The 27,583-nt window shown below is 45.4% G+C and overlaps 1 protein-coding gene across 1 annotated transcript in view; it reads left to right on the top strand.

The window, feature by feature from the left end:
• LOC135057415 (carbohydrate sulfotransferase 15-like) overlaps window positions 1-27,583 on the top strand; it is a 103,514-nt gene that overhangs the window by 54,945 nt on the left and 20,986 nt on the right. The window contains exons 5-6 of the mRNA XM_063963305.1: window positions 18,565-18,721; window positions 24,903-25,050. Of these exons, the coding sequence (XP_063819375.1) occupies window positions 18,565-18,721; window positions 24,903-25,050 (305 nt within the window). The remainder of the gene's footprint in view (window positions 1-18,564; window positions 18,722-24,902; window positions 25,051-27,583) is intronic.

Genomic DNA, 27,583 nt, shown 5'->3' with positions numbered 1-27,583 from the left:
CTTAATGTTAACCCAGTAGCTGCTGTTTATATAGATTTTTGCACCTAATTATGTGCCCCCCCTCTCTTTTTACCCTCTTCTACCGTGCATCTGCAGCGGAGAGCCTGGGGAGCTTCCTCTCAGCGGAGCTGTGGAGAAAAAATGGCGCTGGTGAGTGCTGAGGAAGAAGCCCCGCCCCCTCGACGGCGGGCTTCTGTCCCGCTTAAATATCCATTTTCTTGGCGGGGGCTCATACATATATACAGTGCCCAACTGTATATATGTTTACTTTTGCCAAACGAGGTCCATATGCTGCCCAGGGCCCCCCCCCCCCCCCCCTGCACACTTACAGTGACCGGAGTATGTGAGGTGTGTGGGAGCAATGGCGCACAGCTGCAGTGCTGTGCGTTACCTCAGTGAAGAACGGAGTCTTCTGCCGCCGGGGCTGCTTCTCTCCCCTCTGTCCCACGATGCAGGGAGTCTGTTGCCAGCAGAGCTCCCTGAAAATAAAAAACCTAACAAAATACTTTCTCACAGCAAGCTCAGGAGAGCTCACTGAACAGCACCCAGCTCGTCCGGGCACAGTCTCAAACTGAGGTCTGGAGGAGGGACATAGAGGGAGGAGCCAGAGCACACCAGAATCTAAATTCTTTCTTAAAGTGCCCATGTCTCCTGTGGAGCCCGTCTATTCCCCATGGACCTTACGGAGTCCCCAGCATCCACTAGGACGTTAGAGAAATAATGATGATGACAGTTTAGAAATTGAAATTAAGGATGCTATTGTGTTGGAGAAACATGATAAGGGGGAAAATTGTGTATGTAATACTAATGAGATTGTTGATAATGAATAAAAGGTTGATAAAATTCAGGAGGAGGATGTTTGTGTCAGTGTCAGCCACCAGTGACAGTCGGTCTTGTCAGTGATAAGAAGAACCACATTGTCATGCTTGGGCCTAAGACAATATAAGCCACCTCTTCCATGTGGAAACATTTTTACCCAAATACCCAACATTTGTAAAGGCATCTGTTCCATATGTAGTGCCAAAGTAAGTAGAGGTGGGTACGTTAAACATCTAGTGACCTCCTCCCTGTTACATAATTTACAGCGAATTTATTCAAGTTATTTATCCAAATCTGGAAAATCATATATCTCTCTGCACATGTTACATCTGCCCCACCTGCAGTGCAACATGGTTTTGCCCAATTGCTAACTTTTTGGTTTGCTAATAAAACTTGAAAAACCCCATAAGGCTGCTGCTGCCGGGGGTGAATTATCATCACATAAGAGAACCAAGAAGAAAACTAGTACAGGTTGAGTATCCCATATCCAAATATTCCGAAATACGGACTTTTTTGAGTGAGAGTGAGATAGTGAAACCTTTGTTTTTTGATGGCTCAATGTACACAAACATTGTTTAATACACAAAGTTATTAAAAATATTGTATTAAATGACCTTCAGGCTGTGTGTATAAGGTGTATATGAAACATACATGAATTGTGTGAATGTAGACACACTTTGTTTAATGCACACAGTTATAAAAAGTATTGGCTAAAATTACCTTCAGGCTGTGTGTATAAGGTGTATATGAAACATAAATGCATTCTGTGCTTAGACTTGGGTACCATCACCATGATATCTCATTATGGTATGCAATTATTCCAAAATACGGAAAAATCCCATATCCAAAATACCTCTGGTCCCAAGCATTTTGGATAAGGGATACTCAACCTGTAGTTTCACAAAACAATTGTCTGTGAAACAATCATTTGCAAGAGGACCCAATTATGACAGTGGCCATCCTGTCACTGATGCCATGACGGCTTTGTTAGTATCTACGTCCAATATCCGCCATCCGTGCATCTGGTTTTAGACGATCAGTTGAGGTCATGTGTCCACGCTACCAAATTTCATCTTGATACTATTTTACAACAACAGCAATTCCTCACCTGTACCTGGGTGTTAAAAAAGTTATTCTTTGTCTTGATAATGCCATTATATATATATATATATATATATATATATATAAATATAGATGAGCGGTACTGGTAAAACTAAACTAAAGATTACATTGAATACAGCCCACTGGATGGGTGTATCACGTTCAGCAGCATTATCTAACACACAACACCAATTCATTTACAGACTGTTTGCTCTTTGTATCACTGGCTTCATTAAGAAGCATGTCGGTGACAGTCTGTTGGAAAAACATAGGGCTGTTATAGAAAAAGGGCTTACCCATCTAAGATTAGGGATATGTTAATTTACTGCAGCACACTGGAGAAAACTATCGGTTTTATGTAAGCTACTGAATCCATTTACCAATGAAGTAAGTTCAGATACCGCCAGCCTGAGTCAGATCATACCTTTAATTAAACTACTGTAAAAGGAGTTAGAGAAACTGAAGGAGGAGAATAATCAAAGTGATATAAGATGTTGGCCTTGTAGATAGTTTTTTATTTGCTTTCTCAGTGCCAAAGGGTTTGCTTACATTTGGATCACTCAATTTTGGCAACCATGCTTGCTCCTAGGTTTAAGTCCAATGTCTTTCTTTCCAACTGACACAGATCTTAAGAGAAGAACTCCTTGCAAGTAAGTTGTCAACTCAAGTGGCACATGACACAATGGGGGTAATTCCAAGTTGATCGCAGCAGGACATTTTTTAGCAGTTGGGCAAAACCATGTGCACTGCAGGGGAGGCAGATATAACCTGTGCAGAGAGAGTTAGATTTGGGTGTGGTGTGTTCAATCTGCAATCTAAATTGCAGTGTAAAAATAAAGCAGCCAGTATTTACCCTGCACAAAAACAAAATAACCCACCCAAATCTAACTCTCTCTGCAAATGTTATATCTGCCTCCCCTGCAGTGCACATGGTTTTGCCCAACTGCTAAAAAATGTTCTGCTGCGATCAACTTAGAATTACCCCCAATGTCTCCTGCTTTAGTTTCTCTTGCAAATGCAGCTGCCAGGAAAAAACATTTTTTTTTTCCAATAAACCCACTGGTGAGGATTAGTCAACTCAGCACACCAAAGTGGATCATTATGATAGTTGGTCAGTCCACATACGTTGAGACCTCTACTATGACTCAATCTGACACAGTAAGCATCAATAGAATGGCGGAGGATTACTTTAATGATAATGTACAAATTAACATCTCACACAGCCCCTTTGAATACTGAGAAATAAAATAAAGGCAATTTTGGGCCCCTTGTAGAAGCTAGCTATGATTTACTTAAGATGCCCACCCTCCAGTGTGTACTCAGAAAGATTATTTATCACAGTTGGAAACCTTGTGAGCAATTGATGTAGGAGGCTACTTCCAAAAAATGTGGAAAAACTGATGTTCATAAAAATGAACTACAAATACTATGATGAAGATCTTTGTCGCCAATTACAACACTAAATTCTGTAGCTTTGGATTCCAGTGGGGATGAATTAATATTGTGATAAAGAAATTAACAAGTGATGAGGGTGAGGAAGAGGATGATGACATCTTCCAACTGTGGTAATGATAAACAACACTGTTAGCCTTAAGCCCATTGGTTGCTTGGTTTAACCAAACTACCAAGTTGTTTTCTTTTGAGAAGGCCCAAACAAAGCACTTCAGATACAAAAGTGGCAGTCCCTGTCACTGCAGTGCTTGGTTTGTTAAACTGTGCATGACCTTTTTAATATAAAACATAAGGATGGGTGGGAAGGCAGTGGGTGGGAAGGCTCAAGGACAATTTCATCATGCACCACTTTTCATTATGGGCTTTGCCAAAATTGTGTGTGTTAGAAAGATAGCATAGATATATATTACTGTACAGGTTGAGTATCCCATATCCAAATATTCTGAAATACGGAATATTCAGAAATACGGAATTTCTTGAGTGAGAGTGAGATAGTGAAACCTTTGTTTTCTGATGGCTCAATGTACACAAACTTTGTTTAATACACAAAAGTATTAAAAATATTGTATTAAATGACCTTCAGGCTCTGTGCATGGAACATAAATGAATTGTGTGAATGTACACACACTTTGTTTAATGCACAAAGTTATTAAATTATTGGCTAAAATGACCTGCAGGCTGTGTGTATAAGGTGTATATGAAATATAAATGCATTCTGTGCTCAGACTTGGGTCCCATCGCCACGATATCTCATTATGGTATGCAATTATTCCAAAATACGTAAAAATCCGATATCCAAAATACTTCTGGTCCCAAGCAGTTTGGATAAGGGATACTCAACCTCTACTTAAGTACTACTACTTAATTAGTACGTACTTACTGGGGGTTTTGGCCCAAATCAAAATTGTATTTTTACAAAGCAAAATACTGACCATTACAAGTCTCCACACAATACTTTATTAATTATCAAAATTGTGTAATAGCCTGTTACTCTAGCTTGAATCGCCTATATTGGCTTAAGGCCTGTGATTTGATGTTTGGAATGGATTCCGTTTCTAATTCATTTTAAAAATCTGATTGGGATTTTGGAATCCTGTTTCATAATAATTTCTTCCATGACTCCAATTTACTTTTCTTTATAGTTATTACTGTTAGTAGTCAATTAATCAATGTTTTACCTTGCTTCCAGTGGCGGATCTTGCCACGGGCAAGCAGGACTTTTGCCCGGGGCGCCTCCTTCCGGAGGGCGCCGGCGCCATCCGGAGGGCGCCGCACCATGGCAAGATCCTCCACTGTCAGTGTGCGCCCCAGCAGTGTCCCCCCGCTGTGCCCCCCCTCCCGCTGTGAGAAGGGAACCAGACGCTATGCGTCTGGTTTCCCTTCGTGGCGCTGGTCCTCCCCCGCTCTGAAGGGAATCAGACGCTAAGCGTCTAGTTTCCCTTCATGAAGAGGACCTTTGGTGTGCGGTGCGCGATGACGTCATCGCGCACCGCACAGCATTGTGGCATAGACGCTAGGGGTCATAATTGACCTCTAGCGCTTATGCTGTGCTATGGGAGAGACGTCATGACTGACGTCTCTCCCATAGATCCGAGGAGAAGAGCGGCGCCGGTCTGCAGGGTCTGGAAACAGGAGCGGGGTACAGTAAGTATACTTTTTTTTTTTCCAGCGGCGCTACAAATGGGGGGCGTGACTGACCACGCCCCCATGTTAAGCCACGCCCCTAACTTTTGCCCGGGGCGCCGCAAGGGCAAGAACCGGCCCTGCTTGCTTCCACTATATAATATTACACCCCAATAACCTGTACTGGCCTCGAACCTTTGATTTGCTGGTTTAAGATGTTTGTTATTATTTATTAATATACTAATCCTCAAATTAATATTGTGTTAACTTTATAATATATTTTCTATTAACTTTATACTATTAGTTCTTGATTAATGAAAACAAATGTGCTATAATCTTTTAAACTGCCATGTGTTTGTCACGTTGTTCTGTCGCATAGTTTAGCCAGTCAACTCGCTGCAGCCTTTCAATATTGGTGAAAATATGGTGAACTGTGAGGTGGTCAAAATTGATTAGAAATGAATAAAAATGTATGCTATTGATGCTAATAATACTATAGGAACAAAAAATAGGATTTTAATTACCTGCAGGTAAATTCTCTTCTCGTAGTCCATAGAGGATGCTGGGGTCCACATTAGTACCATGAGGTATAGACGGGTCCACTAGGAGCCACTGGCACTTTAAGAGTTTGAGAGTGTGGGCTGGCTTCTCCCTCTATGCCCCTCCTACCAGCCTCAGTCTAGAAACTGTGCCCGAGGAGACGGACAACTTCGAGAGAAGGATATTACACAGATAGTGGCGAGATTCACACCAGCTCACACATACAAGGCAAACCAATCTAACTAGCTTGAAACATCAGCAACGGCTGAACAAGATTACTTAACCAGGTAACAAAACAGTACTAAACCGAGAACTAAGCAGTACTGAACAAAGTAACCACTGCAGGATCACAAAGCGCTGGGCGGGCACCCAGCATCCTCTATGGACTACAAGAAAAGCATTTACCGGTAGGTAAATAAAATCCTATTTTCTCTTACGTCCTAGAGGATGCTGGGGTCCACATTAGTACCATGGGGATGTACCAAAGCACCCAGAACGGGAGGGAGAGCGTGGAGGCTCCTGCAGAACTGATTGACCAAACTTCAGGTCCTCAGCGGCCAAGGTATCGAACTTGTAGAACTTTGCAAACGCGTTCGACCCCAACCAAGTAGCCGCTCGGCAAAGCTGTAAAGCCGAGACACTCCGGGCAGCCGCCCAGGAAGAACCCACCTTACGAGTAGAGTGGGCCTTAACAGACGTACGACACGGCAATCCTGCCGTAGACACAACCTTCGGAAGGAACTGCTGACGTGTCCGGAGCTCAGCTCTATCTTCATGGAAGATCAAGTAGGGGCTCTTACAAGACAAAGCCCCCAGCTCTGACACACGTCTAGCAGAAGCTAAGGCCAACAAAGTGACAGCCTTCCATGTGAGAAAGTTGACCTCAACCTCTTGTAGAGGCTCGAACCAATCTGATTGGAGAAACTGCAGCACCACGTTAAGATCCCATGGTGCCGTAGGTGGCACAAAGGGAGGCTGGATGTGCAGAACCCCTTTCAAAAAGGTCTGAACCTCCGGGAGGGAAGCCAGCTGTTTCTGGAAGAAAATGGATAGGGCCGAAATCTGGACCTTTACGGATCCCAACCTCAGGCCCATATCCACACCCGCTTGCAGGAAGAGGAGAAACCGTCCCAGTTGAAACTCCACCGTAGGAAACGTCTTGGACTCACACAAGATACATATTTTTTCCAAATACGATGGTAATGTTTAGACATTACTCCTTTCCTAACCTGTATCAGGGTAGGAATAAGCTAATATCTGGCGTTCAACCTCCATGCCGTCAAACGTAGCCACGGTAAGTCTTGATAAGCAAACGGCCCCTGCTGCAGCAGGTTCTCCTGAAGAGGAAGAGGCCTCGGCTCTTCTACCAGTAGATCCAGAAGATCCGCATACCAAGCCCTTCTTGGCCAGCCTGGAGCAATGAGGATCGCCTAAACTCTTGTTCTCCCTGTGAGTTTTAGAACTCTTGGAATGAGTGGAAGTGGAGGAAACACGTACACCGACTGGAACACCCACGGAGTCACTATGGTGTCCACCGCCATGGCTTGTAGGTCTCTCGACCTGGAACAATACCTCCGAAGCTTCTTGTTGAGACAAGAGGCCATCATGTCTATTTGAGGTACACCCCAAAGATCTGTTACCTCCGTGTACACCTCTGGATGGAGTCCTCACTCTTCTGGATGGAGATCGCGTCTGCTGAGGAAGTCCGCTTCCCAGTTGTCTACTCCCGGAATGAAGAGTGCTGACAGTGCCAACGCATGTTTTTCTTCCCAGAGGATGATTCTTGTTACCTCTGACATTGCAGCTCTGCTCTTCGTTCTGCCCTGTCGGTTTATGTAAGCCACTATCGTTACATTGTCCGAAGGCACTTGAACGGCTCGATCCCGCAGAAGATGGGCTGCTTGGAGAAGACCGTTGTAGACAGCTCTCATTTCCAGAATGTTTATTGGTAGGCCGGCTTCCAGACTTGACCACCTTCCTTGGAAGGTCTCTCCTTGAGTGACTGCGCACCAGCCCCGGAGACTTGCATCCGTGGTTAGAAGGATCCAATCCTGAATCCCAAACCTGCGGCCCTCCAGAAGGTGAAGTAATTGTAGCAACCAGAGGAGTGAAATCCTGGCCTTTGGCGACAGACGTATTCACTGGTGCATTTGTAGATGAGATCCCGACCACTTGTCCAGGAGATCCAGTTGGAAGGGTCGAGCATGAAACCTCCCGTACTGCAGAGCCTCGGAAGAGGCCACCATCTTCCCCAGAAGGCGAATGCACTGCTGAACCGACACCCGGGCTGGCTGCAGGACATCCCGGACCATTGTTTGTATCACCAACGCTTTCTCCTCCTGATGAAACACCCTCTGCACTTCCATGTCGAGGATCATTCCTAGAAATGACAACCTCCTGGTCGGCTCCAAATGTGATTTTGGAAGATTCAGGATCCAACCGTGTTCCCTGAGTAGATGGGTCGTGAGAACAATGGACTGTAACAGCTTCACCTTGGACGATGCCTTTATCAGCAGATCGTCCAGATACGGAATTATGTTCACCCCCTGTCTGCGGAGGAGAACCATCATCTCCGCCATCAGCTTGGTAAATACCCTTGGTGCTGTGGAGAGGCCGAATGGCAGGGCCTGGAACTAAAAATGTCTGTCTAACAGTGCGAATCGGAGAAAAGCTTGATGCGGTGGCCAAATCGGAATGTGGAGGTACGCATCCTTGATATCCAGGGATACCAGAAATTCCCCCTCCTCGAAACCTTATATTACCACCCTCAGAGACTCCATTTTTGAACTTGAACTCCCTCAGAAAGGGGTTTAGCGATTTTAAGTTCAAAATGGGTCTGACCGAACCATCCGGTTTCGGTACCACGAAAAGGTTCGAATAGTAACCTTTGTTTTGCAAATGGGGTGGAACTGGTACAATTACCTGTGACTCCACCAACTTCTGGATGGCTTCCTGTAGGATAGCCCTGTCTGCCAGCAAAGCTGGCAAGCCTGATTTGAAGACTCGGTGAGAAGGGAGATCTTGAAACTCCAGCCTGTACCCCTGGTACACAATATCTTGCACCCAGGGATCCAGGCCGGATGACACCCAGACGTGGCTGAAATGCCTGAGTCTCGCCCCCACCGGCCCCACCTCCAGGCTGCGCTGTCCACCGTCATGCTGTGGAATTTGGCATACCTGAAGCAGGCTTCTGTTCCTGGGAACCCACAGCAGCAGGTTTCTTGGATTTTGGCCGACCTCCTCTTGTTTTAGCAGCCCGAAAGGACTGTGATGCAGCTGAAGAAAAAGGTTTCTTCATAGCAGGTGCAGCTGAGGGAAGAAAAGGTGATGGTGTAGCCGTGGAAATCCACACATCCAATGCTTCCCCAAAGAGAGCCTGACCTGTGTAGGGTAGGGTCTCCACACCTCTCCTGGATTCCACGTCGGCAGACCACTGGCGCAGCCAAAGTCCTCTACAAGCTGAGACAGACATGGAAGATATCCCTGCAGCCATCGAACCCAGGTCTTTCATGGATTCCACCAAAATCCTGCAGAATCCTGAATGTTACGTAAAAACAATTCAACGTCACTTTTATCCGTTGTATCCAAATACTCAAGTAATGTGCCTGACCACTTTACTATAGCTTTGGAAATCCATGCACAGGCAATAGTAGGACGTAGTATCGCCCCTGAAGCCGTGTATATGGATTTGACCGTAGTGTCAATTTTGCGATCAGCCGGTTCTTTTAACGCAGTAGATCCGGGGACAGGTAAAACCACCCTTTTAGAGAATCTGGACACAGATGCGTCAACTATGGGTGGGTTTTCCCATTTTTTCCTATCCTCCTCAGGGAAAGGGTAAGCAACCAGAACCTTTCTGCGGATCTGAAATTTTTTTTCCGGGTTTTCCTAAGCTTTCTCAAATATAGCATTTAATTCCTTAGACGCAGAGAAGGTTAGCGAGGCTTTCTTATTGTCAGTGAAGTAAGCCACCTCAACCTGCTCAGGTGTTGAAAGAAATGCCGCCCCCCACAGCACATCCCATTCACTGTCTGCCGTGTCAGAATCGGTATCCATGTCATCTTGCATAATCTGGGCAAGAGCACGTTTTTGGGGGCCCTGAAATAACAGAACCGGACCAAACTGCCATAGAGTTCAGTAAAACCTGAGTTGCAGACTCATTTTGTGCAACTCTAGTAGAATCTGAGAAATCATACTTTTAAGAGAGGCTAACCACTCAGTCTTCCTTGCTGGGACCTGCGCTAACACAGTGCAATCTTGATTACATGGAATGGGATCATCCTGAGAGGACATATCCTCTGCAGCATATGACACAGAGTCCCTGGACATAGCTGAATGGAGACCACAAATACTCCCCACACACACAGGGAAGGGCAGAGTTTCCCCCCAAGAATGGCAAGAGAGACAGAGATTGGAGCCAATCCACAAACAGCGCTACAAGATAGGGAGACCTCTAACCAGCGCTTACTGTGTACCTTAATAGGTTGCTCAGTACAGATATACAGCCCCTCCCCCCCCTTCTACAACCCCCTGGTACCGTATAAGATAGCTGGAGTTGATTTGGAGGGACAGCTCTCACTGATAGCGCTTCTGCAGGCAGGAAAATGGTGCTGAACGCTGCTGGGTCTGCTCTGAGGAGAAGTTCCGCCCCCTTTCATGGTGCTGCTTCCCGCTCTTCTGAAGATTATACTGGCCTGAGGAAAAGTGCTGGCAGCGATCCTGGTACCCTGACAGGCTTGGTGGTCAGTGTAGGGTGTAGGTGCTGGCTCAGGGCGCCCCTCACAGCATCACACTATGTACTGCTGAGCCCCGGAGCACAGTTGGTCCTGCCCTGTTGCCGCCATGTTCACACCGGCTCCTGGCTTGCCAGGGGGGCCAGTGACTAACTTGCCACTGATCTTCTGGCTCTGTAAGGGGGTGGTGGCATGCTGCTGGGGTGAGCGATCCCCTGTAGCGGGGAACGTTCGATCCCCTCAGTAGCTCAGTGTCTTGTCAGCGGAGATAGTGGCTCAGACCCCGCAGGGTGGACACTACTCCCCCCCCCCCCCTTAGTCACTCGAAGCAGGGAGGCTGTTGCCAGCAGCCTCCCTGTGCCTAAACTCTATTTAAAATAATAAAACTAAAAGAACTCCTATGGAACTCCCCTAGCTATGACCGGCTCCTCCGGGCACATTTTCTAAACTGGTAGGAGGGGCATAGAGGGAGGAGCCAGCCCACACTCTCAAACTCTTAAAGTCCCAGTGGCTCCTAGTGGACCCGTCTATACCCCATGGTACTAATGTGGACCCCAGCATCCTCTAGGACGTAAGAGAAATAGGTCCAAATTACATGATTTTAGTTGCTTTTATAAATGTTTAAATAAATTCTAAATAACCAAAACATAATGAAGAGTTAGAAACAAAACCAAAACACAGGGGTCTGTGCTTATCGCTAATGATTATGTAAGCTGGGCATACACGGCCCGATAAAATGCCTGTCAGATCTCCCACAGTGTATGGCACCCGATATCTGTATCCCGATATCTGTGCTCCTCCCTTTGCCCTGATCCTTCCCATGTGAAGGAACAGGGGAAATGTCCATCGGTCATCAATGGCAGGGAATACACTGCTCGATACGGATGACTTTCGACTTAGAAAATATTGCATCGGACAGACATGCTGGATGATCTGGCATGGCCGACTGATTGATAGGTCGCCCGGATACACTGTACAATTATCTGGTTTATCCGCTGGTATGCCCATCTATAGTAATTGCACTGTTTTAATATGCAGGTGACCAGTTTATGGTTGTACTTATGAGATGGTGTCAGGATCCTGGTGCTTGGGATGCTGGCAGTCAGAATACCGACAGCGGCATTCGATGTGCAGAATTCCGACACCTGGCAGGTATGTACCCCAAACCTCCCCCTCCCTAACTTTCCCTATCTGCAGCCTGACCCTAACCCTCTAATCCACACAGCCTAACCCTAACCCTCCCTGGTGATGGCTGAACCTAACACCCCCCCCCCCCCCCCTGCGTGATGCTGACAGTTAGGATTCCGGTGCCGGCATTGTGGTCAATGCTGGGATGCTGGCACCAGTCTTCTGACCAGTGTCGAGATTTCGACTGTTGGTATCCCAAACGCCGGTATGCTGAGCGGATTAATTACTTAATGTATATATTTATATGATTTTGTATTATGTGATATTGTGTAGAGGGGATGGGTATGTGTGACGCTGGGATCCCAGCTGTTAGATGGCCGGGGGGAGGGTAAGTGCAACAAAGCCCCTTGTGGGTTCGCTGCGCTTGCCACAGGTTCTATTCCTTCTCTATGGACTCCCACGAATGGGAATAGTCCCTGTTGGTCAGCATGCCGACCAGTGGGATATTCAGGCTTCGGGATCCCGGCGTGGTATTGTGACCGGCAGTCTCCTGACCGCCGGTCACATAACCGCATCCCATGTAGAGTTTGGTATAGAAATAAATTTGCATTACTCTTCATGGAGTATTCATAAAGGCCATTACATTATTCAGTCTCCCAGCAACTCACACCTCTGTACATGTTGCCCCCTCACTTATTCACTCCCCTCTTATTCACTCATGAGCTTTTTACTTCCCTATATTCATTTACAACAACATCTACAACCTCTCACCATAAAAAACTTTCACAAACCTCTGACACCCACATTTATCTCTCTCTTCTGCTTCTGACAGCTGGTGACATTTCACCAAATCCAGGACCCAACCACTTGCATCACTCACATTCACCTGATTCACAGCAACATAGAAATCCATCTAACCTCATAAACATCACGTCTTCCATTACCCTCCAGATCACTAAAATGTGCCTTATGGAATGCACACTCTGTTTGTTACAAATTAACATCCATCCATGACCTCTTCATATCTAACAACTTCAATCTTCTGGCTATAACAGAAACCTGGCTCACACAATCAGACACAGCCTCCCATGCAGCACTGGCACATGGTGGTCTCCACTTCACACACACCTCCAGGCCTGGTAACCATAAAGGAGATGGAGTTGAACTATTACTTTCCCAATCTTTTGCATACACTGTTCTACCACAGTTTCCATCAGTCACATTTACATCATATGAAGTACATTCCATCAGGGTTAACTCTCCTTTCTCTCTGCGTGTTGCAGCTATCTATCGCCCATCTGGGCATCCCAAACAATTTCTGGAAGATTTTTCTGCCTGGCCCCTAACTTCATATCCTCTGACATCTCCACCATCATCAAGGGTGACTTCAATATTGCTATTGATTGTCCAAAATCTGCTGCTCACACCTCCAAACTACTCTCTCTAACCTTTTCTCTCTGCCTCTCCCAATGGACTGATGCCTCTAATCATCAGGAGGGCCACTGCCTTGATCTAGTATTCACCAGACTATGCTCCGTTTCTGAACTCAGTAACACTCCTTTCCCCCTCTCAGATCACAACCTTATCACCTGAATGCTCTCCTCCATTAATTCAAACTCTGTGTTACTGAAGTCTACCAAGTCTCCTCTAACCCGCAGAAATATTAACACAATTAATCTTCAAGAACTTTTCAACTCACTCCAACAACTGCTTTCACCTATTTCTGTATTCACATCTCCTGAGATGGCTGTATCACACTTGAACCAGACTCTAGAACTAGCCTTTGATGAAGTGGCTACAGCTACCCATCACACTCCATGTAGGCCTAGAAGTCAACCATGGCACTCTAAATTAACAAGACATCTACAAAAACTCACAACTTGAACGTCAGTGGTGTAAATCTCGTATTTCAAGTGACTTCCTCACATATAAGACCGTGCACCACTCTTATCGAAATGCCCTGGACTCTGCCAAACAAACATATTTCCAATCTCTCATTTCTGCTCAAGCCTCTACCCCAAATGACTCTTTAATACATTTAAATCACTTCTGAATCCATCCTCACCTACCCCACCAGCCACTATCAAGGCACAAGCACTTGCTTCCTACTTCAAGGACAAGATTGATAAGATCCGAGATTAAATGGTATGCTCTTCATCAGGCAGTGACCTGCTCAGTTCTTTACCTGAACCCTCTGGCACTCTCTCTCTCTCTTCATTTGATCCCACAAATAAAGATGAAGTATCATCACTCTTCTCATTCTGCTTCTCTACTACCTCTCCTCTTCATCCTTTACCCTCACAAATAAGTAAAGCTCTGTCTCCAGTGCTTATTCCTACCTTAACTAACATCTGTAATCTCTCTTTCTCTCTTTACTGGTATTTTTCCTTCACTGTTCAAGCATGCAGTGATTACTCCCATTTTGAAAAAAATAATTCTGACACTAACTCTCTCTCAAACTACCGCCATTGCCTCTCTAACTTGAGAGACTTGCCTACACTCGACTCACACAATTTAGTGTAACCCACTTCAGACAGGCTTCCGTCCCCAACACTCCACAGAGACAGCACTGACTAAAGAGGTCAATGATTTGGTCACTACGAAGTATGAAGGCCATTACTCACTTCTTACTCTTCTAGATATATCTGCTGCCTTTGACACTGTTGACCACTCTCTTCTCATACAAACACTACAATCCCTGGTGGTCATTCCGAGTTGTTCGCTAGCTGCATTTGTTCGCTGTGCAGCGATGAGGCAAAAAAAGGCACCTCTGCGCATGCATATGCGGCGCAATCCGCACACGCGGCGTACTATTACAACAAACTATGTAGTTTTACACAGGGTCTAGCGATGCTTTTCAGTCGCACTGGCAGCCGCAGAGTGATTGACAGGAAGAGGGCGTTTCTGGGTGTCAACTGACCGTTTTCAGGGAGTGTTTGGAAAAACGCAGGCATGCCAGGAAAAACGCAGGCGTGGCTGGGCGAACGCAGGGCGTGTTTGTGACGTCAAATCAGGAACTGAATGGTCTGAAGTGATCGCAAGCGCTGAGTAGGTCTGAAGCTACTCTGAAACTGCACAAAATTATTTTGTAGCCCCTATGCGATCCCTTCGTTATCACTTCTGCTAAGCTGAAATACACTCCCAGTGGGAGACGGCATAGCATTTGCACGGCTGCTAAAAACTGCTAGCGAGCGAACAACTCGGAATGACCACCCCTAGGTCTTAAAGACACAGCCCTTTCTTGGTTCCTATCCTACCTATCTAATCACTATTGTGTTCGCTTCTCTGAATCTACCTCCTCTTCGCTACCTCTTTCAGTTGGAGTACCGCAAGGCTCAGTCTTGAGTGCTCTGCTTTTCTCAATCTATACCTCATCCCTTGGTAAACTAATCAGCTCTTTTGGATTTCAGCATCATCTGTACGCTGATGATACTCAAATCTACCTATCCTCCCCTGATTTGTCCCTATCTGTACTGGGCCGTGTCACTGAATGCCTTTCTACCATTTAATCTTGGATGACATCTCACTACCTCAAACTTAAATATTTCAAAAACAGAGTTAATTATATTTCCACCGGCCAATAGTAGGTACTAACCTGATATTTCTATCACTGTTGAAAACTCGACAATCAACCCTACCCCCAGTGGTGCAAGTAGAAAAAATGTCTTACAGGTACTGTGTGCGTGCACAAAAATGGGTGTGGCCAAATGCCACATGGGGCGTGGCCAATGAAAATGGGGGCGTGATACACATATGGGGGAGGGGCAGATACAACTATGACCCCAATAGTGCCAGATACACGTTGCCCCACAGTGCCAGATATACATTGCCCCACAGTGCCAGATATACATTGCCACACAGTGCCAGATACACAAATGCCCCCAGAGTGCCAGATATACATTGCTACACAGTGCCAGATACACAAATGCCCCCAGAGTGCCAGATGTACATTGCCCCACAGTGCCAGATACACAAATGCCCCCAGAGTGCCAGATGTACATTGCCCCACAGTGCCAGATACACAAATGCCCCCACTGTGTCAGATATACATTGCCCCCCAGTGCCAGATACAGAAATGCCCCCACAGTGCCAGATATGCCCCCAGTGCCAGATACAGAAATGCCCCCAGTGCCAGATACATATGTCCCCCAAGTGCCAGATATGCCCTCAGTGTCAGATATGCCCCCAGTGCCAGATACACATGTCCCCGCAGTGCCAGATATGGCCACAGTGCCAGATACACATGTCCCCCCAGTGCCAGATACACATGTCCCCACAGTGCCAGATATGCCCCCAGTTCCAGATACACATGTCCCCCCCAGTGCCAGATATGCCCCCAGTGCCAGATACACATGTCCCCCCCAGTGCCAGATATGCCCCCAGTGCCAGATACACATGCCCCCCCATGCCAGATACACATGTCCCCACAGTGCCAGATATGCCTCCAGTGCCAGATACACATGTCCCCCCAGTGCCAGATATGCCCCCAGTGCCAGATACACACGTTCCCCCCAATGCCAGATATGCCCCCAGTGCCAGATACACATGCCCCCCCCAGTGCCAGATACACATGTCCCCACAGTGCCAGATATGCCCCCAGTGCCAGATACACATGTCCCCCCAGTGCCAGATATGCCCCCAGTGCCAGATATCCCCCAGTGCCAGATATACCCCCAGTTCCAGATACACATGTCCCCCCAGTGCCAGATATGCCCCCAGTGCCAGATACACATGTCCCCCCAGTGCCAGATATGCTCCCAGTGCCAGATATGCTCCCAGTGCCAGGTATACATGATACCCCCCCCCCAGTGCCAGATATGTCCCCAGTGCCAGGTACACATGTCCCCTCAGTGCCAGATATGCCCCCAGTGCCAGATATGCTCCCATTGCCAGGTATACATGCCCCCCAGTGCCAGGTATACATTAAACCCCCCCCCCCTCCCCTGCTGCTCACCGCTGCTGCTGCTGCTGTCCTGAGTGTGTCTGTGTGAGGGGAGGAGAGTGCAGCCTGCGCCTCTCCTTCCCCTCAGTCTCCGGCGGGTGCGGGTGTCTTAGTTCAATTCAGCGCCAATCCATGAGCCAATCAAAGCTCGCGGTCCGGCAGCCTTGGCTACCGGTCCGCGAGCTCTCATTGGCTCATGTGTGGCGCTGAATTGAACAAAGACACTGAGGGGCAGGAGAGGCGCAGGCTGCGCTCTCCTCCCCTCACATCAGCGGGAGTGGCGGTGAGCAGCAGAGGCAGGGACGGAGCGGGCGGCCCGTCGCTGTGGGTATGGCCGTACCCACCCATACCCGCACACTTGCACCGCTGCCTACCCCACAAGCTCACTGCCTAGGTGTCATCCTTGACTCTGATGTGTCCTTTGTTCCCCACATTCAATCTGTCTCAAAATCATGTTACATACATCTAAAAAACATATCCAACATACGACCATACCTTACACAAGACACTGCTAAAACTGTAATCCATGCTCTCATTATCTCCTGCATTGATTATTGCAATAGTCTCCTAAATGGTCTTCCAAAAACGAGACTCTCATCACTACAATCCATTCTGAATGCAGCTGCAAGGCTAATCTTCCTCGCTAGACATTCATCATCTGCAGATCCACTCTGTCAGTCCCTCCGTATTCATTATAAAATACTTTTACTCACACACAAGGCCATTAACCAAACTACACCAACGTACATCACTTTGCTTATCTCAAAATATCTCCCAACCCGACCTCTTCATTCTTCACAAGATCTGCGTCTCTCATCCACACTCATTACTCGCTCCGACTCATGATTGCAGGACTTTCTTCTGGCTGCACCTACTCTGTGGAATGCCCTACCACGCACAATAAGGCTCTCCTCTAGTCTCCAAACCTTCAAGCGTTCCCTGAAAACACACCTCTTCAGGCAAGCGTATCAAATTCCAGAACCGGCCACATAACTTTCATAAACCATCCTATCAAATTGCATCCACTCTGCACTGTCCACACACATCTTCTCACTTTCCCTTCCTCTCGTCCCCGGTTCATCATTGCAGTGTGACCATATCATATAGTCCACCAGGAACCTTTGTAATCTGGTGGACGACTCTGCAGTATATCGCACCTATCCTTGTGTATCCTATTTCCCTATATATTGTAAGCTTTTGAGCTGGGCCTTCCTACCTCTATGACTGTTTGTTATTACCCAATTTTGCTATAACATTATTATTTCCAAATGTAAAGCGCAACGGAATTTGCTGAGCTATGGGGGTAATTCCAAGTTGATCGCAGCAGGATTTTTGATAGCAATTGGGCAAAACCATGTGCACTGCAGGGGAGGCAGATATAACATGTGCAGAGAGAGTTAGATTTGGGTGGGTTATTTTGTTTCTGTGCAGGGTAAATACTGGCTGCTTTATTTTTACACTGCAAATTAGATTGCAGATTGAACACACCCCACCCAAATCTAACTCTCTCTGCACATGCTATATCTGCCTCCCCTGCAGTGCACATGGGGGGTCATTCCGAGTTGTTCGCTCGGTAAAAATCTTCGCATCGCAGCGATTTTCCGCTTAATGCGCAATGTCCGCACTGCGACTGCGCCAAGTAAATTTTCTATGCACTTAGGAATTTTACTCACGGCATTTTCATCGTTCTGGTGATCGTAATGTGAATGACAGGAAATGGGTGTTACTGGGCGGAAACAGACCGTTTTATGGGCGTGTGGGAAAAAACGCTACCGTTTCCGGAAAAAACGCAGGAGTGGCTGGAGAAACGGGGAAGTGTCTGGGCGAACGCTGGGTGTGTTTGTGACGTCAAACCAGGAACGACAAGCAGTGAAATGATCGCAGATGCCGAGTAAGTCTGGAGCTGCTCAGAAACTGCTACGAGGTGTGTAATCGCAATATTGCGAATACATCGTTTGCAATTTTAAGATGCTAAGATTCACTCCCAGTAGGCGGCGGCTTAGCATGAGCAAATCTGCTAAAATCCACTTGCGAGCGAACAACTCGGAATGACCCCCATGGTTTTGCCCAATTGCTAACAAAAATCCTGCTGCGATCAACTTGGAATTACCCCCCATATTAGAAACTGTTAATAAATAAATAATAAATAAATCAGGGGCAGGAATTAAAATGATGTTACATTACCTCAGGGCTTACTGTAATTGCTGTTTTTTTTTATCGTCACAGGTTGTATTCAGATTATCTGTACTTTGGAATTGCTAACAAATCGGCCATTGACTTCAACAATAAAGTGAATGAGTCACTGCAGATGTTTGAGAGCTGCCTGCGGGATTCTTCGCTCCGCTCCTGCGCTTACAACACTACCTTAAATGAAGTACTGCCGGTACGTGTTGCCCCTCAGCATTCAGTATGTACACAGCCAGGAAAGCACTATACTAATCAGTATCTGAGGAAGATAACATTTGGTAGGGATTTAATGTTACACACATCATTATCCCTCTGTTACTTAGGGGAAGATGTACTAAGCAGTGATAAAAGTGGAGAAGTGAGCCAGTGGAGATGTTGCCCATGGCAACCAATCAGCTGCTCTGTATACTTTTATAGTATGCAAATTATAAATGTTACGCCACTGCTGATTAGCTGGTATTAGTACCAGCCAATCAGCACATAACTGCCATGGCACAGGCTGGGTTTGAAAAATGACAGTTAGGAGCTGATTGGCTGGTACTTTATCTCCATCCACTTTACCTCCATCAAGGGCTTAAATAGACTCTCTGAATCCCCCTGACTGTTATAGGACCACACATGATCAGTGATGTAAACCAAATTCTTGATTGCAACTGAATGCCTGGTGGCTCCCAGGTCCATGTACCAGCAATCTTTCCTGCACTGATCTGTGACATTTTAAGCTAACTCATTTTCTTTATCACTTGTGTCTCTCAGTCTGCATTCACAGGCTTTGGGCAAAATTGACTAAGCGGATTGTAAACCCGCGGATGGCAAGCTGACAATTTACTAAGACTAAAACTGCAGAGAAAGCAGATATTAGAATGGAATAGAACAGAATATCAAAGCCCTATTGTTTTTGACCATAGAAAGAATAGAATAGAAACCACTGATTTATGAAGCAGCAGTTTTGTTTGCTGAAAAAGCTGGTAATTAATTGAATTTGACAGTCAACAATTGCTTGACAGGAATATCATCCACATGGGCTATGAAGGATTATGGTGTCTCTCACCAGACATGACTGGTTTTCCACAGATAATCTAAATAATACTCATTTATGTATGTTATGGGTTCTCAGGGCCAGCAACTGAAATCTTGGGACCTGGTACACAGTTATCTCTGGGGATCATCCTCCCCCCACCGCGATCCTCCCATACTGGATTGACCCGCCCCCCCCCCTCAAGTCCCTCCTCTGCATGTGCCAATACATGTATCCCCATCTATAACATTGAAGTAGCAGCAACACACATACTTATTTAGAATAATATCCAAGATACTGTATATCCAATGCAAAATAAAGTCAAAATACACTGTCACTTGACTGACTTACCACACAGCCTTTGGTGCAGGGCTCAGGCTGCTCTGCTGCCAATCAGTGTCGCTCCGCCTCAGCCAGGCTCATGGGTGGGATTGCCAGACAGGGAGCCGTCTGAAGAGGGAGTGGAACAGGGGTGTGGATCATTAGATCGACACTGTCTAGGTTGACGATGTTTAGGTCGACAGTCACTAGGTCGACATGGTTGGAAGGTCGACAGGGTTTCTAAGTCAACATGTGCTAGTTCGACAGGTCAAAAGGTCGACATGAGGGTTTTATGGGGGGGGTTTGTGTCGTTTTCTTCGTAGAGTGACCGGGAACCCCAATTAGTGCACCGCGTCCCCTCGCATGGCTCGCTTCGCTCGCCATGCTTCGGGCAAGGTGCCTCACTGCGCTACCGCTTCACTCGGCACAGATTACAGTTCCAATCGTAATCCACGTGGATCGTTAAGTATGAAAAAGTTCAAAAAAATATTTTTAAAAAACAACAACTCATGTCGACCTTTTGACCCGTTGACCTTGAAACCCTGTCGACCTTCCAACCCTGTCGGCCTAGTGACTGTCGACCTATAGTGGTCGACCTAAACATTGTTGACCTAGACAATGTCGATCTTCAGACCGGATCCCGTGGAGCAGCAGGCCTGCTGCTAGCTGCTAGAGGCTGACTGTGCCTGTCGGGTGGCGGTTCCTTACAAGTTCCAACTCCTCTTCAACGATGGCCCGGGCTGCAATGGCAGATGCAGTCTTGCAAGTGCCGGAGCAGCGTTATGCCATGTAATGACATCACCACATTGCGCCATCATTCATTTTATGCACATAAGCTATTAAGCTCAGACCAAACCAGGTGGGTGGCCGGCGCGGTCAGTTCATGTGTATAATGAACTAATACTTGGCGCTGCGGCCCATGATTTTTTCTCCTGAACCTCGGGGCCCGGGATGGGTATACCCTTTGTAACCCCTGACACCGGACCTGTGGGTTCTTCTATCCACATCTATGGCGTAAATGTAGATCTTCCTGCACCGCTAGCCTTAGTAGTAATGAATGGGTTATTCATGCTCTCCCTCTTTCTGTCACAGCTTTTAATCTCCATCCAGCACAAACTCTGTACCTTCTCCATGATTCCACAGTGGCTTACTGGCCTGTAGCTGCAGCATAGTATCTTCCCTCCCTGATGCTGCCTGCTACTATGTGGTTCCATTCATTCACTATATGGTATCCATTCCATCAAACCCGCATTGGTAATTACTATCTAATGACAAATCACTGGGGAACAAAAAAATAAATGATTTAAGATCAGTTTGCCAGTACTTGAGGGTCCTATTTTCTCATTAGAACTTCATTTTCAAATTAATGAAAAATTATAAAATTCTATTATTTTCTCCATTTTTATGGGCTGATTTATCACTGAATGAGAAATTTCACTGTGAGTGATAAATTGCACCAGCCAATCAGCTTCTAACTTTCATGTCACAGGTTGTGTTTTAAAAATGACAGGAGCTGACTGGCTGGTGAAATTTATCACTCACAGTGAAATGTATCACTCATTGCTAAATGAGCCTATTAGTACCTTACTAGTCTAGGTCCCTTTACTTAACAGAATCAACTTAGTTTTGCTTTTTTAACAACTACACTCTTTCAACAATAACAAGGATTTGTTTTATTTGTGATAACGTAGCTGGTAGTCACATTTGAGACACATAACACATTCATATCTCCTCACTATCGCTGTTAGGAGGCGTGGCAGTGCATTGCTGAGTCTGCCTGGACTTCCACAGCCACGCCTCCTTCCAGAAAACAGAGAGGAGCAACGGAGAGGATCGAGTGACGCAGTAAGCACACCTCCTGTTCCTTTGTTTGGCCCTCTCTGTCTCACCACAACCAATTTCCCGCCAGTTGAGCTTGTTTTGTTCAGTACGTCCTCGGCTTTTGTTGGAAGTTAGCACTGAATGTGTGAAACATAATGTTCTTCTCAGAGACAGTGTACTATCAACCCTGATGTTTTTTGTTATATTTGTGGCAAATATAGTGTTGCAAAAGACAGAAAAGATATAACTGTATTCGTAAAATAAGCGTATCAGTATTTTGGACGTCACATAAGCCAGCAAGACAAGATACAGTATGGGTGCCTCACAAAGTTTGTAAAAACTGCGTGCAATCACTCTGCAATTGGATTAAAGGTGATCGAAAAAGAATTTAATTTCGGCATCCCTATGATGTGGTATGAGCCAATAGACACTTGAGTGACTGCTATTTTTGTGCTGTAAATGTGAAGGCTATGAATCAATTTAAGAAACACAAATGGGAATACCCAAGTATGAATTCTGCAAAGCAACCGATACCACATAGCAAAGATTTACCTGTACCATCATTCAGTTCTTTGTGTGAAGCTGAATGTGATGATGTGGAAATGTTAATTTCATCCAGTGCAGGTGACAACACAGATGAAAGTGAGTTTGATGAAAGTTTCTCTACTCCATGGGTCTTCAACCTGCAGCCCTCCAGCTGCTGTGGAACTACACATCCCAGCATGCCCTGCCTCAATTTTAGCATTCCTTAACAGTAAAACTGTGGCAGGGCATGCTGGGATGTGTAGTTTAACAGCAGCTGGAGGGCCACAGGTTGAAGACCCATGCCTCCAAACAAATTTGATCAAAAGAAACTAAACGATTTAATTCGTGACATGAATTTATCGAAAAAAGGAGCTGAGCTTTCATGAAAAGAACTGTCTTGAGCCGGATGTTACTATAACGTCGTATCGAAATAGAGAGCAAGCCATACTGCCGTTCTTTAGCCAAGATAACAATCTTGTGTATTGCAACAATATTCCTGAACTTCTCCAGATGATGGACTTACCAGAATATCGATCAGAAGACTGGCGGCTCTTTTTGGATAGTTCTATAAGAGCTTAAAATGCGTATTACTGCACAATGGGAATACATTTGCGTCGGCTATCGGCCATTCAACAAAACTTAAAGAACAGTATGAAAATATCAAGTTAGTCTTAGTAAAAATTGCTTATTCTCAGCATCAGTGGTCTGTTTGTCTCGATTTAAAAATGGTAAACTTTCTTCTTGGGCAGCAAAGTGGATATACTAAGTATCCTTGTCACATATGCTTATTGGATAGTCGTGCAAAATAAAAGCATTGGCAGCAAACCGTATGGCCTCCAAGAGAAGTTATAACTAGGAGCAGGCCACATCATTCATGGGCCCTTAATCGTCTGGAAAAAAATTATACTGCCGCCTCTCCATATCAACTGGGTTTAATGAAACAATTTGTAAAAGCATTGGACAAGTCAGGCGAAAAATTAAAGGCAGGAGTTTTTGACGGTTTGCAGATACGGAAACTGGTGAAGGATCCAAATTTTACAACATCTATGACTGAACCCGAATCTGAAGCATGGCTGAGTTATGTGTCTGTCATTCTAAATTATTTAGGAAATCACAAGGCATACAACGATCAGGAATTAGTCCACAACATGCTAAAATGTTTAGCATTTTTTGCACAGCCATTTAGATCACTTCCCATCCAATCTAGGAGATTTAAGTGAGGAACAGGGTGAATGGTTCCACCAGGATATTCAGGTAATGGAAGAAAGATATCAAGGAAGGTGGGATTGTAACATGATGGCCGATTACTGTTGGAGTCTGCAGAGGGACTGCCCGCAACAAGAATACAAAAGAAAATTCTACAAAAAACGGTTCTCATAGCTTCCTAACACTTATGTATGTATTTATCCTGTGTCTTTTTATAACATTTTACAAATCAAATTTAATCAGAATAAAAAATTTTTTTTAAATATTTTTAACATTGTTCAGTTTTTCATAAATATTAAAGGCATGGGGGGTCATTCCGAGTTGATCGCGCGCTAGCAGTTTTTAGCAGCCTTGCAAACGCATTGTCGCCACCCACTGGGTTGTGTATTTTAGCTTTGCAGAAGTGTGAACGCTTGTGCAGCAGAGCGCCTGCAAAATCTTTTTGTGCAAAACAAGACCAGCCCTGTAGTTACTCTTCGTGTGAATTGATTCTAACAACGGAGGGACGGCTTTTGACGTCACACACCTGCCCAGCGAACGCCCAGCCACACCTGTGTTTTTTCTGCCACGCCTGCGTTTTTCTAAGCACTCCCTGAAAACGGTCAGTTCACACCCAGAAACGTCCACTTCATGTCAATCTTCCTGCGTCTGGCCGTGCGACAGGAATGTTCGTTAATGTGCAAACCCACGATGCTCATTGTACCTCCCCGACATGCCTGCGCATTGCGGTGCATATGCATGCGCAGAAATGCCGATTTTTAGACTGATCGCTGCGCTGCGAACAATGGCAGTTAGCGATCAACTCGGAATGACCCCCAAATGCATATCTTAAAAACTAGAGCCAATTGAAAAATAAGCATGGCATAGTGATGATCCGGAACACAAAATTATTTGAAATCGACTCTTAAGGGGGGTACACACGGAGCAATCGCTGCTTAAAATCTAAGCAATCTGACTAGATTGCTTAGACTTTAAGAACCGATCACTCGTGAGTACCCCACACAGCGATAGCGCATCGCTATCGCCGGTGCTCAGCACACATCTCTCCCGTGTATATGGGCCTTTAAATCCCTGGCAACAGATTGACTGTTCCCAAGTGTGATTGTTCTCTGCAGTTATAAGGAAGGACATTTCATGCTATTGATCTGGGTCTTGACTTGTTTTGTGGAAATGGCACCTGGTCACCTGTATATACCTGTATTATTGCTGCGAGCTACTGCTCAGTGATGTTGCTAGTTCCTAGTATTTATTAGTGAAGAGGAGGTAGAGTTTAGAATATATATTAATTCCTTGGAACTATAGCCTGGCCTGTTTATACAGGGGCCTGCACATCTCAATGACTTTAATCACTGTATTACTGAAATTAAGAAATGTTTGCATTTTGTAGAGTGCATTGTACTAATTTTTGTATATGTGTATATAATATATAAATTATCTTGTTTATATTAATGTAGACAGCATCCTACTCTGCTTCCTACTTCCCCAGGTGCGGTTACAAGTCGGCCTTTATGTGGTTTATTTGTGGGACTGGCTGTCCGTGTTTGACCCGGATCAGTTTCTTATTCTCCGACTAGAAGATCATGCTGCTAATATCTCACAAAGCATGAGGCTGGTGTACAAGTTCCTCAGTCTGGGTATGTACAGAGTTTGTCTCAACGTTCATCTGTACCTAGGTCTGAGGACCTTTTGTATTTGTCGAATAAAAATATTAAGGGATAAATCATAAATGCATAAACATAGTCTTGTTAGTTTAGATGATGGTGCTAGCAGAGTTTCATGGGTGAAAGTTTTTTATTATCATTTTAAAAGTCTAAATTGAACAAACAATTGTATTTTCAATGATTAACATTACTTTGTAAAGAAATGTTCATTATCATTTCCTTTTAATGCAAATGTGAATTTGAACTATATTGTCTTAATACTAAAAAGATATGTGTTTTAAATATGGGTGTCTAAATGTGTAAGGTCATCATCTCTTTTTTTTTTTTTTAAGTTTTATTGGTCGATTTACAGTAATACATAGAAACGGTGCATTTCACAGACATAGAAAAGCAAAGCAGTATTAAAATACACACAACAATGAAGTAACATAACAATCAAATGAGTAAACCTTTTTTTTTTTTTTTTTAAGAGAGATGACAGAGATAGTGCAAGAGAAGAAAAAGTCCACTGGGTCCATGGTGTGGCCAACCAGCCCAGGGGAGTGAGAGAACAGGAAGAATAGAGATAGGAAAAGGAGGAGGCAAGATCGTGGGCAAAAGGGGAAATGGATATAAGAGGAAGGGAGGTCCGAGTGGCGGGGTCCGGGCAGCCAACATACAAGGTGGATAACGTATCTTAATCAGCTACTAAATGGGGAGGGGGCATTTTGAGTAGTGAGCCAAGGTGCCCAGATTTTATCGAACGCCCTGGCAGAATGTCTAATGATACTGGTCATATATTCCATCTTATAAATGTACCAAATGTAAACGACAATGGACTGTAGGGATGGTGGGGAGGGCAACATCCAGGCCTTCGCAATTTGACATGTCGTGGCAGTAGCCACATGACGTAATAACTTGTTCTGATGTTTAGTTAAAGTCGGGAGGTCCAGAGGCAGTAGAAAGTATTTAGGGTCCAGGGGGATTGGGGTAGAAAATAGGGACGAAAGAAGTCGGACAACTTCCTTCCATAAAGGCACTAGTTTCGGGCAAGTCCACCAAATATGCAAATACATCCCGTCAGAAGCACAACCCCTCCAACAACCGTCAGAAACATCAGGGTACATCGTCTTCAAACGAGAAGGTACATAGTACCAACGGTATACCAGTTTATATACATTTTCCTTTATCCTGACACAGATAGAGCTAGAGGACGCATTACTCCAAATTTCACCCCACTCCTCCTCCTCCAAAGTGACACCCAGATCTCTCTCCCAGGCCAGTTCTCTGTGATCTCTGGAAGTAGCAGAGCCCTGCAATAGTAAAGCATAGAGATCCGATATAAGACCTCTCGAAGCGCGTCGCATGCATATATTTTCAAGAGTAGTGAGAGGCCTAGAAGAGAGAGTGGTTTGAACCCCGGAGTGAAAGTGTCTAAGTTGAAGGTAGCGAAAAAATTCACTATGAGGGAGAGAGTATTGTGTCTGAACCTGGGTAAACGAAGGAAAGGGCGTGCCAGAGGCAATGTCGTTGAGGAAGGCAATGTTTCCCTGTTTCCAGGGTGAGAAAGCAGATTTTACCATTCCCGGAGGGAAAGCAGGGTTATGGAACAGATGTATGAGGGGGGAAGGGTTAGGGGTCAATTGATGTTTCCTCACTACAAAATCCCAAATATATAAAGAACGGGCCATCACTGGGTGAGATGAGGTGGCACGAGGGTGAGCGGCTCTCGGAAGCCATAAAAGGGAAGAAAGTGTGGAGAGTCCCAGCTCTCCGGCTTCGATAGTTATCCATACCTTGTCCGCCCTCGGATCACACCACTGGACACAGGATGCCATCTGAGCTGCGTGATAATAGTATTTAAAATTGGGTATACCTAAACCTCCACTCCCGGAAGGCCGTTGTAGAAGCACGAGTTTAATTCTAGGGTGTTTATTGGCCCAAACAAAACGGGAAGTTTGATGCTGCAAGAATTTAAAAACGTATGGGGAACGTAGATCGGGAGCGTCTGAAAAAGATAAATAAGTCTGGGCAGAACATTCATCTTTACAGAATTGGCACGTCCAATCCATGAGATGAAATAGGAGGACCAAGTTTGGAGATCCGAGTGAATTCGGTCTAAAAGGCGTGGGTAGTTCGCTTGAAAGAGTTGATGGTGTCTGTGGGTTAGATAAATACCTAGGTATTTGAGTTTTCGGTTATGCCAGGAGAATGGGAATGTTGATTCAAGTTGTGTCCTAGACGCAGGAGTAATGTAAAAATCGAGTACTTCAGTTTTAGTAGCGTTAATCTTGTAACCCGAGTGTTGCGAATAGAGGTCAATCTCAGAGAGGAGAGAAGATAGTGACAATGTCGGGTTTGAAAGAGAAACCAGTACATCGTCAGCATAAAGTGCAATCTTGTGTTCCGTGTGGCCGGTTTGAATCCCCGTAATATTTGGGTTGAGACGAACCCGGGCCGCTGAAGGCTCCATGACGAGGGCAAAAATCAAGAGCGAGAGCGGGCATCCCTGTCTGGTACCATTAGA

This window comes from Pseudophryne corroboree, chromosome 3 (genome assembly GCF_028390025.1).
Source record: "Pseudophryne corroboree isolate aPseCor3 chromosome 3, aPseCor3.hap2, whole genome shotgun sequence".
Lineage (NCBI taxonomy): Eukaryota > Metazoa > Chordata > Amphibia > Anura > Myobatrachidae > Pseudophryne > Pseudophryne corroboree.
This window is presented reverse-complemented; position numbering and strand designations above follow the sequence as displayed.